This window comes from Sciurus vulgaris (genome assembly GCF_902686455.1).
Source record: "Sciurus vulgaris genome assembly, chromosome: 12".
Classification (NCBI taxonomy): domain Eukaryota; kingdom Metazoa; phylum Chordata; class Mammalia; order Rodentia; family Sciuridae; genus Sciurus; species Sciurus vulgaris.
Genome location: NC_136473.1, coordinates 96,525,643 through 96,537,930, shown reverse-complemented (window position 1 = coordinate 96,537,930; position 12,288 = coordinate 96,525,643). Strand labels below are relative to the sequence as shown.

Below are 12,288 nucleotides of genomic sequence, written 5' to 3'. Positions count from 1 at the left end.
ATACCATATAGTTCTTAGTGGGATTTTTATCTAGTCCATTTTACACTTTTTGAATTGAGAATCATTTACGACCATGTTATATGTCTTGCCCTTAAGATAAATGTTCTGTCCATTTGTCCAGTTATCTCTCTGTCCTTTACTTTTTAGTCTGTGAATCAGCTATTATACTCCAGCTTATTTATTATCCATTAAATTTTTCAAATGCTCTCCTAGACCCTGAGTCAGTCCTTTCAATTTTCTTGAGTTGGGTAGACAGACCCTTTCAGCCATGTTCTATGTTGACATAAAAATATCAATACTCTGATTAATAAGGTATGTGTTCTATATGGTCACACATGTTCTAGTCAATCTGGTCTCTGTTACCACATGAATAGATTCAATGAGCAGAAAGATCCATATCCTCTTATTCAAGTATGAGAGCTCACTAAAACCCCATTTTCAAATAATGACATCTGCTTCTTAAGACAGTTGGGGTGATATATGCTTTATTTCATATGTAAAATTCAAGTGCTTTATAAGGAGAAATGTTGAAATGTATCATTTGACTTATAGGATAATTGGCTGTAGTTGATATTGGTTTTCTGTTCAACTCATTTATAGTAATACTACAAGTTTTTCTTTGTAACACATCACTTTCAGTGTCTCACTCCTCAGTCTAAAACTCTTCAGTAATTTTCATGGGGATCTTTATGAAAAACTCTAATGTGATACTCTGACGTTACGGCCATTCATAGTCTGCTTCCTCACAAGTGCCCAGCCTCATTTTCCTCTTTCCTTTTACCTGAGCACATCACTGCAGCCAGGTGGCGTCACCGTGTTTGCAGGCTATTTATAGCCCTTCCGTCTCTGTGCACTTGCTTGGATCCTCTCTGGTACCTGGTGTGAATTTGCCTCTTTTCTCATTTGCAGAAATGTTTTCTTTCTTTCATTGCCATATCGGTTTTTTGCCTATGAAGTCATTGCTGGCACACTTCAGTAGAGTAGAGAAGGGAATTTATTTGGGGAGGAAGGCAACTAATCATTCAATATGCACTGTGTGGGGTCACTGTGATTCCATTTTACATACATTGTTTGAACATGCATTATTTGTCTTAAGTATTCACATTGCATTCTCTTTGTTTAGGGAGAGCATCTTTGCATCCAACTTTGCTGACATTAGTAAATATAACATTTTTATTATTGCTGGATATACAAAGTTGACATTATTCAATATCCCACTTAGTTTTAGATATACAAAGAAATAAAGCATTTTTTAAGACTATTTTTTAGTTGTAGATGGACACAATACCTTTATTTTATTTGTTTATTTTTATGTGGTGCAAAGGATCAAACCCAGTGCCTCACACATGCTAAGCAAGTGCTCTACCACTGAGCTACAACCACAGTCCCCGAGAAAGTGATTTTGATGCTTGATAAAGGCAGGAAATGTTGGAAAATAAAGAATATATAATAAAAGAAAAACATTTAGTAAATACTATTTCAGAGAAGAGGAGCAGCTAAAATATTGATTAAAATATACTCAGTAGTGTTTACCTGGAAGAGTACTTCAAACAGTAAACATTTGTTTCATGATGAACATAATTGCCTCATATTGTTAATTTTGTGACAATATGTCTTAGCTGCTTTTCTTTACCTTGAGGTAGGAAAAAAAAAGGAAAAGGATCTTTTTATAGAAAATAAAGATATGGAACAGTATTTGATGCTTAATTACTTAATTTATAGCTACTTCTGAAGTTAAAGATATTTTTATTCATTTTAATAGCTCGACTATAGCTTAATATTCAGCTTCTTCAGAGTCTTACATCTAACTACAAGTTAAATTGTTCACAATGATATAAAAACTTGAGGGACATATGAAACAGAGATGGATGAGTTAAAGATTACCGTGATTTATAGTGAATCGTGGTAAGATCAGCAAATCAGTACTTATCCAGCATACACCATTTATCTAATGGAGAATTTTTTTTGAATTGCAGAACATATCTGAGAAGTGAAAGTTTTTCTTGTCCACAGGTCTTTTAAGCTCAATTTCTTAATATTTTTATTTTTCAGCAATGCACTAAATTGGTAATAATTTGAAAGATTTTTCCATTCTATTTAAATACAATAGTTGTGTGCTCTATTATTTTTGTTACTCATTTTATCCTAGAAATGACTATTTTGTTGACATTGCAATTATTTTTCAATAGGTACTATACTCTCATAAGACACACTAAATCATTACAATATGCTGTAAAGTAAAAATTAATACACCATAATTGTATCTGGTAATTTTTCAAGAGGGTATCTTTTAAAAATTGCATCTAGAAAGAAATGAAATCCAGAAAAAAAGAATGGAGAAAAAAAGGGACCTCACAATATTGGCACTACTATGCCTTTTGTAGATTCATTTCTCTTGAGATAGTGAGAACTGCAATATCTCTGCATTTTGCACTTTGATGGTGTTTGCAGAGAAAACTTGAAATTTGAACATGGGCTAAACGAGCTATTTATTCCGAATCTATAGTAAGCAGAGATAGGATAAGTCCTGTCTTCACCATGACTGAAATAAACCTCACACTCATACCTGAAGTACCTGGGTCATTTGATTTACCAAAGCACCTGAAATAGCAGTGGTGTGAGCTGGAAATGCTTTCTGAAATCATGCTTTTTGTTTTCTCTTATAGGTGTTAAAGTGGGTAGAAGAAGCGGTGCAGGCCTCCAAAGTGCACCTATTATCCACAGATCATTTGGAACAGGCTGTAAATACTTGGAAAATTCCTTTTGATCCCAGCCTCAAAGAGGTCACCGTGTCTCTGAGTGGTCCTTCTCCCATGATTGAGATTCGCAATCCTTTAGGTGAGATAAATCCAACACCATGTAATAAAGTACAAAACCCATGGGGGTAGGAGTAAGACTTTCTTCACAGTTATTCATGTCACATTAAAGCGAGCTTCATGGACACATTCCATAAATTCGGAAGTGACTGGAGAAAATGCTTTTAAAAACCAAAATATTTTTTGGTCTTACGTATTGTTGAATTAACAATACTAAAGAACTAAAACTTCCCATGTTTAAACAGATGAAGTTCAGTAAATTGATTGTAGTTAAATTATCAAATAAGAAACATTTAAATAAACTTGGTTTTATTTTTTTTAGTCTATACATAACATGTTTCACAGTAACGTATTCCATAAAACTGAACTTTTTTTGTAATTTTAAAAAATTCCTAAAACAATTGTCTAATTTCTCACTGTATCATTTTCTTGGTCAGATTTAATTTTACAGAAGATAATTGTTAAAATCAAAATTTATGTTCTCAGTGAGGAATGTTGTAATGAACTGCTTCCTTACTTAACTATATTTTAAAATTACATGAGTTTCCTGAATCCTTTGCTGGCTGATAAATTATTTCTTACATTGAAAAATAATCTAGTAAAAAAAGAAATCTAAATTTTTTTTAAAATTTATTTATTTATTTATTTTTAATTTATAATTTTAATTAAAAATCATAAATTTACATAGGGCAATGTTGTTTGATTCATTTTGTTATTTTTTTCCCTTCCCCCCTCCCACCCCTCTTTTCCCTCTATACATTCCTTTCTTCCTCATTCTTACCACCCTCCTTATCCCTAACCCTAAACCTAACCCTAACCCTAACAATAACCCCTCCTACCCCCCACCCCCGTATGTCCTCATTCGCTTATCAGCAAGATCATTCGTCCTTTAGTTTTTTGAGATTGGCTTATCTCACTTAGCATGATATCCTCCAATTTCATCCATTTGCCTGCAAATGCCATAATTTTGTCATTCCTCATGGCGGAGTAATATTCTATTGTATATATATGCCACAGTTTCTTTATCCATTCATCAACTGAAGGGCCTCTGGGTTGGTTCCACAATCTAGCTATAGTGAATTGAGCAGCTATGAACATTGATGTGGCTGTATTTCTGTAGTATGCAGATTTTAAGTCCTTTGGGTATAGGCCAAGGAGTGGGATAGCTGGGTCAAATGGTGGTTCCATTCCAAGCTTTCTGAGGAATCTCCATACTGCTTTCCAGAGTGGCTGCACTAGTTTGCAACCCCACCAGCAATGTATGAGTGTACCTTTTTCCCCACATCCTCGCCAACACCTGTTGTTGCTTGTGTTCTTGATAATCGCCATTCTAATTGGGGTGAGATGAAATCTTAGGGTAGTTTTGATTTGCATTTCTCTTATTACTAGAGATGTTGAACATTTTTTCATATATCTGTTGATTGCTTGTACATCTTCTTCTATGAAGTGTCTGTTCATTTCCTTAGCCCATTTGTTGATTGGATTATTTGTATTCTTGGTGTAGAGTTTTTTGAGTTCTTTATAGATTCGGGATATTAGCGCTCTATCTGAAGTATGATTGGCAAAGATATTCTCCCACTCTGTAGGCTCTCTCTTCACATTACTGATTGTTTCCTTTGCTGAGAGAAAGCTTTTTAGTTGAATCTATCCCAGTTGTTGATTCTTGCTTTTATTTCTTGGGCTATGGGAGTCCTATTGAGGAAGTCTGCTCCTAAACCAACAAGTTGAAGGTTTGGGCCTACTTTTTCTTCTATAAGATGTAGGGTCTCTGGTCTGATTCCGAGTTCCTTGATCCATTGTGAGTTGAGTTTTGTGCAGGGTGAGAGATAAGGGTTTAATTTCATTCTGTTGCATATGGTTTTCCAGTTTTCCCAGCACCATTTGTTGAAGAGGCTATCTTTTCTCCATTGCATATTTTTGGCCCCTTTGTCTAGTATGAGAAAATTGTATTTATTTGGGTTTGTGTCCGTGTCCTCTATTCTGTACCATTGATCTACCTGTCTATTTTGGTACCAATACCATGCCGTTTTTGTTACTATTGCTTTGTAATAGAGTTCAAAATCTGGTATTGCGATACCACCTGCTTCGCTCTTTCTACTGAGGATTGCTTTAGCTATTCTGGGTTTCTTATTCTTCCAGATGAATTTCATAATTCCTTGCTCTATTTCTGTAAGGTACATCATTGGGATTTTAATTGGAATTGCATTGAATCTATATAGCACTTTTGGTAGTATGGCCATTTTGACAATATTAATTCTTCCTATCCATGAACATGGGAGATCTTTCCATCTTCTAAGGTTTTCTTTAATTTCTTTCTTTAGTGTTCTGTAGTTCTCATTGTAGAGGTCTTTCACCTCTTTTGTGAGATTGATTCCCAAGTATTTTATTTTTTTTGATGCTATTGTGAATGGGGTAGTTTTCCTAATTTCTCTTTCTGAAGATTCATCACTTATGTATAAAAATGCATTGGATTTATGAGCATTGATCTTGTAACCTGCTACTTTACTGAATTCACTTATGAGTTCTAAGAGTTTTCTGGTGGAATTTCCAGGTTCCTCTAAATATATAATCATGTCATCAGCGAACAGGGATAGTTTGAGTTCTTCTTTTCCAATTCGTATCCCTTTAATTTCTTTGGTTTGTCTAATTGCTCTGGCTAGAGTCCCAAGAACAATGTTGAATTGAAGTGGTGAAAGAGGGCATCCCTGCCTTGTTCCAGTTTTTAGGGGGAATGCTTTCAGTTTTTCACCATTTAGAATGATATTGGCCATGGGTTTAGCATAGATGGCCTCCACAATGTTAAGGCATGATCCCACTACCCCAATTTTTTCTAGTGTTTTGAGCATGAAGGGATGCTGTATTTTATCGAATGCTTTTTCTGCATCTATTGAAATAATCATGTGATTCTTAACTTTTAGTCTGTTGATATGGTGAATGACATTTATTGATTTCCGAATGTTGAACCAACCTTGCATCCCTGGGATAAAACCCACTTGATCGTGATGCACTATCTTTTTAATATATTTTTGTATGCAATTTGCTAAAATTTTGTTGAGAATTTTTGCGTCGATGTTCATTAAGGATATTGGTCTGAAATTTTCTTTCCTCGATGTATCTCTGTCTGGTTTAGGTATCAGGGTGATATTGGCTTCATAGAATGAGTTTGGGAGGGTTCCCTCCTCTTCTATTTTATGGAATACTATGAGAAGTATTGGAATGAGCTCTTCTTTAAAGGTTTTGTAGAACTCGGCTGAGAACCCATCTGGTCCCGGACTTTTCTTTGTTGGTAGGCTTTTGATGACCTCTTCTATTTCATTGCTTGAAATTGATTTATTTAAGTTGTGTATGTCTTCCTCGTTCAGTTTAGGTAATTCATATGTCTCTAGAAATTTGTTGATGTCTTCGAGATTTTCTGTTTTGTTGGAGTATAGATTTTCAAAATAGCTTCTAATTATGTTTTGTATTTCACTCGTGTCTGTTGTGATATTTCCTTGTTCATTCCAAATTTTAGTAATTTGAGTTTTCTCCCTTTTTCTCTTTGTTAGCGTGGCTAAGGGTTTATCAATTTTGTTTATTTTTTCAAAGAACCCTATTTATTTTGTTAATTTTTCCGATTGTTTCTTTTGTTTCAATTTCGCTGATTTCAGCTCTGATTTTAACTATTTCCTGTCTTCTACTACTTTTGGTGCTGGTCTGCTCTTCTTTTTCTAGGGCTTTGAGCTGTAGTGTTAAGTCGTTTATTTGTTGATTTCTACTTCTTTTGTTGAATGCGCCCCATGAAATAAATCTTCCTCTCAGTACTGCTTTCATAGTGTCCCAGAGATTTTGATATGATGTGTCTTTGTTCTCATTTACTTCTAAGAATTTTTAAATTTCCCTCCTGATGTCTTCTGTTATCCATTCATCGTATAATATTGTATTATTTAATCTCCTAGTATTGGAGAAGTTTCTGGTTTTTATTCTGTCATTTATTTCTAATTTCAGTCCATTATGATCTGATAGAGTACAAGGTAGTATCTCTATCTTCTTGTATTTGCTAACAGTAGCTTTGTGGCATAAAACATGGTCTATTTTAGAGAAGGATCCATGTGCTGCTGAGAAGAAAGTGTATTTGTTCTTTGTTGGATGGTATATTCTATATAAGTCGGTTAAGTCTAAATTGTTGATTGTGTTATTGAGATCTATGGTTTCTTTATTCAATTTTTGTTTGGACGATCTATCCAGCGTTGAGAGAGGAATGTTAAAATCGCCTAGTATTATTGTGTTGTGGTCTATTTGATTTCTGGAATTGAGAAGGATTTGTTTGACGTACATGGATGAGCCAATGTTCGGGGCATAGATATTTATGATTGTTATGTCTTGCTGATTTATGCTTCCCTTAAGCAGTATGTAATGTCCTTCTTTATCCCTTCTGACTAGTTTTGGCTTAAAGTCCACATTATCTGAAATGAGGATGGATACTCCAGCTTTTTTGCTGTGTCCGTGTGCATGGTATGTTTTTTCCCATCCTTTCACCTTTAGTCTATGGGTATCTCTTTCTATGAGATGGGTCTCTTGCAGGCAGCATATTGTTGGATTTTTCTTTTTAATCCAATCTGCCAGTCTATGTCTTTTGATTGATGAGTTCAGGCCATTAACATTCACAGTTATTATTGTGATATGATTTGTATTCCTAGTCATTGGACTCATTTTTGTTTTTTGACATGATTTGGTTTCTCCTTTATTTGGCTATTCCTTTAGGCTAGTTCCTCCTGTTGCTGATTTTCATCGTTGTTTTTCATCTCTTCCTCATGGAATAGTTTGCTGAGAATGTTCTGTAATGCCGGCTTTCTTTTAGTAAATTCCTTTAGCTTTTGTTTATCGTGGAAGGATGTTATCTCATCGTCAAATCTGACAGTAAGTTTTGCTGGGTATAAAATTCTTGGTTGGCATCCATTTTCTTTCAGGGCTTGGTAAATGTTGTTCCAGGCCCTTCTAGCTTTTAGGGTCTGGACTAAAAAATCTTCTGATATTCTTATTGGTTTCCCCCTGAATGTAATCTGATTCTTTTCTCTCGCGGCCTTTAAAATTCTGTCTTTATTTTGAATGTTAGGTATTTTCATAATAATGTGCCTTGGTGTAGGTCTGTTGTAATTTTGCATATTTGGAGTCCTATAAGCCTCTTGTACTTGGTTTTCCATTTCATTCTTGAGATTTGGGAAATTTTCTGCTATTATTTCATTGAATAGATTGTTCATTCCTTTGGTTTGTTTCTCTAAGCCTTCCTCAATCCCAATAATTCTTAAATTTGGCCTCTTCATGATATCCCATAATTCTTGTAGATTCTGTTCATGATTTCTTACCATCTTCTCTGTTTGGCCAACCTTGTTTTCAAGATTAAATATTTTGTTCAATATCTGAAGTTCTGTCTTCCAGGTGATCTATCCTATTGTTTATGCTTTTTATGGCGTTTTTAACTTGGTTTATTGTTTCCTTCATTTCAAGGATTTCCATTTGGTTTTTTTTCAGTATCTCTAACTCTTTATTGAAATGCTCTTTTGCTTCCGTTATTTGCTCTTTTAACTGTTGATTAGTGCATTCATTTAATGCCTGCATTTGTTCTTTCATCTCCTCATTTGCTTCCCTGATTGTTTTAATTATGTACATTCTGAACTCTCTTTCGAACATTTCTTCTGCTGTGCTGTCATTGGGTTTTATTGATATAGTATCTAGGTTTGTTTGGGACATTTTCTTCCCTTGTTTTCTCATATTGGTCAGATGTCTATGGGACTCTGTGATATTGTAGATTTCCTCTATTGGCTTATAGTGACCCTGTAGATTTCCAGTGTATCACCTACCAGCCTTCAGTAGCCAGAAGTCTTGGATTAATTTGATAATGCAGTGCTTCTGAAGAACGCTGCCCCTCGCCCGCTACTGGTTCCTGGGAGAGAGACCTGGAGAGGTCTCTTGTTGCACAGCCCTGGTCCAGAGGCTGGTTGTAGGTTGGAGGTCTCCACTGGCTTGGGGACTTGTGGCTGGCTCTGTGTAGACAGGCTCTCACTGGGTGATTTGCCCCGAGAAGCTAGCCTAGAGAGGCGCTTCCCGCTGGAGGGGGGCTGGGCTGCTTGGGGAAGTCCCTGGCACCCTGTGCTGGTCACTGAAGCAACCTGCTGGCGGGCTGGAGCTGGCAGTGGGGCGGGCTGTAGCTGGCTGTGGCGGGCCGGAGCTGGCCGCGCTTCTTCTGTGCAGAAGGGCTCTCACTGGGGGGCCTGTTCTGAGAGGCTGGAGGATCTGTCCCTGTGGGCGGAGCCCACCGCCAGACTGCATCGAGCTGCCTGGGGGAGATGCTATCTGCCCTGTCCCACTCTAATAAGCCACTCGAATCAGGGCCTGCCGCCCAGCTGAACTTCGCTGGGTGGGGGAGACTCACCCTGTGGTTCTATCTTAGTCCGAGACTCTCAATGCCTCCCCTTCTTGGATCCTGGGTTCTGGGGCAACTGGAGATGCAGTCACCCTCTAGTCCACCATCTTGGATCGCCCCGTGGAAAAAGCCTGCAGCTGGAGGGGGACGATGCTGCCTGGAGAGGTCTCTGGCTGCCCAGCCCTGGTCCCAGAAGCCGCTTGTGTATCGGATCACTCCACTGGCTTGGGGACCCGTGGTTGGCTCTGCGTCAGGAGGCTCTCACTGGGCGGTCTGCCCCGGGAAGCTAGCCTAGAGAGGCACTTCCCACCGGAGGGGGCTGGGCTGCTTGGGGGAGTCCCTGGTGCCCTGTGCTGGTCTCTGAAGCAACCTGTGGGCGGGCCGGAGCTGGCAGCCGGCAAGAAATCTAAATTTTTAACCTTGCATTTAGAAATATTTTTCACCTATTGATGTTTGCAGAATAGTTTTATTTACACAGTTCCTTTGTTATTTGTTGCACACTTTTTTCTCTTTTTGTGAATATTGACAGAAAGGAAAAGAGCTAACTAGCTTTCTTTGTTTGCATCTGAGAAGAAAATGACTAATTCCTAACAGAAAACAACATATGAAATTGTCCTCAGAGGCCACATTGACATCAGCAAGCACTAAAATTTATAAAACAAATAAAACCTCTCTTTCAAGACTTCTATAGATTTGGCCTTATTAGTGGGTTTCTCTTGGGGTCGCATTCCACTGTAATGGCAACCATGCTACCCAGGAAAAGACATGTATTTTTCATGACCTGGATACTTAAAAGGATCTGAAACCATTATGTTTTGTTTCTACTACTTTTAAAAGCACACAATGATTGCAGAACTTCAATTCAAACATAGGGCGCTTCCGACCTATTTGTTTATGTAACTGTAAAAGTAGTTGACAGGAAGACAGGAGGGAATAACTAAACTATGGTTTGCTTCCTAATTTACTTTTCTTCCTCCTTAAGGTCCAACTATTAGATACTTTAGCTAAATCTCAGGTCAGTAGGATGGTAGCATGCCACTTCATTATAATGCTTCTTTTAATTATTTATAAGACACATGAATCCTTCTCTTGTGCTTCATGGAAAACCAGTTGAAGTTTTGCACATAATGCAAAGATAGGCCCAGGGCTCTCATATCAGCAATACCTTGAGTCATCTCCAAAAAGACATTTCTTCTGGTTTGCCATCAACTTAATCTAAATGTCTCTAGTGATTGCACATAACTTCTTGTAATTGTTGTTTATCTAGGCTGGCTTTGGAAATGATTACCATTTGTCAGTTGTTATTCTTACTTGGCCATCAAATTAGTATTAAAAATGGGAACCTATTACTTCAGTCCCAGTGTCCAAGAGCCCTGAAATTCAGTATATTTTAGACATAAATAAAATAATATTTTAAGCTGCAGGCACGCATGTCTGCCACAGAATAGAAAAAGAAGAGCTCTTTGGGGTAGATTGCAACACACATTAGTGAAAAATACCTCTGTGTTATTTGAAATCTGATCATACTCTTAGCTTTATGTAATGTTAAATTAGCTAATATTATTAACTGGGAGAAAGATTATGCTTGTTACCTTTCTGTTTGTCTTTCAGGGAAGCTGATCAAAAAGGGATTTGGCCTGAATGAGCTATTAAATATCCATAACTCTGCCAAAGTGGTGAATGTGAAGGAGCCAGAGGCTGGGATGTGGACAGTGAAGGTACTGTTACTTCACAAGAGCTGTTTATTATTTTACTTTATGTTGGCATGTTGTGTAAAGTGTGTACAATAGTTTACTTATGTCTACTCTTGCAATCATGAAGAGTGCTGTTAATAAAAAACAGTATACATAGTGCATGCCTAGGAGTGTCTTGAGCATGAATTTGGTAGAGTTAAGTTTTGATGACCATGAACATCACTGATGGCCACGGATGACACTTAAAATTTTAAAATAGTTTTCCTATCGTCAAATCTGTGGGTTGATTTTATTGTCACCCCTTGCTTCCAAAATCATCAGAGATGGCACCAATAGAGAATGACAGTTCAGGTCATTGGTTCTGGTGTGGAGGTACCTAGGTGTGAATCTCAATGTTAACAGCCGTACGGCTCGAGGACAGAACTCTGTGTCTTGCTTTCCTTCTCTGTCTTTAGGGGTGGCAGTCCTTGACTTCTTTGACTTGGACTGAGACTTAAAGTAAGATGAGACAGTGAGTACTCCAGGCAGCTTCTGTTACGGTGCACACTCTCAAGCTCTCAAACAACCATTGTTGCTTGGTTGGATCTATATGTATTGTTTTCTTTAGCACAGCAATGATAACTGAAAACTTAAATTCCATCTTCAGGGTTCTATCACCACTTTAATAAAGCATCCTATTTTGGCACATAGAGGAAAGATGGAAAGAACATGTACTTGAAATTCAGGAGACAGTAAATCAGAAATCTAACTCGACTGCCAGTTACGTGGGTGACCCGCAGTGGTAGATGCTCAGGGACTTGCCTGTGTTTCTCAAACTGCTCAGTGTGCTCTGGCCTACTTCCAACTCCAGCGTTTTCATTTCTGTATCAGAGAGGCATTTTTCCAGAACAGGAGAAGGCTGTTCTGCTGAGTAATTAACACTTCTCAGGAGCAGCTTTCAGCCTCGGAAGGATCGAGACCCAGGTGTTCACCGTGGAAGCAGCCATAAAAGCACACACTCTGTTTTGGCCTCTTTTTCCTCTCTCATTTCCTCTCTTCCTGTCAGCATGCTTTGCATGTTCCAAGCAACCAACTCATGTCCCAAGTCAACAGCTTGCTCTAGAATCCTTCTGGGAGAACCCGAGTGAAGATGCCCCGAGCCTGATTTCCTCCTTCCTTGGCTCAGCTTTCCTACACAAGAAACAGAATTTCTGCGACTCTGATTCAAATTTCAGAACTGCTGTGAAAGTGTGTGGATGTGATATGCCTTAGAAATTCAGGGAGCCAATTTTGCATGCCAGACAGTTTTTTGTTTTGTTTGTTTTTAAATCAACATTGATTTTTCCCGGCTTACAGAAGGACAGTTTACATAGCAACACCATTTCAAGGCCTAGGATAT

The 12,288-nt window shown here is 37.7% G+C and overlaps 1 protein-coding gene across 1 annotated transcript in view; it reads left to right on the top strand.

The window, feature by feature from the left end:
- HMCN1 (hemicentin 1) overlaps window positions 1–12,288 on the top strand; it is a 410,617-nt gene that overhangs the window by 147,378 nt on the left and 250,951 nt on the right. The window contains exons 5-6 of the mRNA XM_079108039.1: window positions 2,667–2,838; window positions 10,828–10,934. Of these exons, the coding sequence (XP_078964165.1) occupies window positions 2,667–2,838; window positions 10,828–10,934 (279 nt within the window). The remainder of the gene's footprint in view (window positions 1–2,666; window positions 2,839–10,827; window positions 10,935–12,288) is intronic.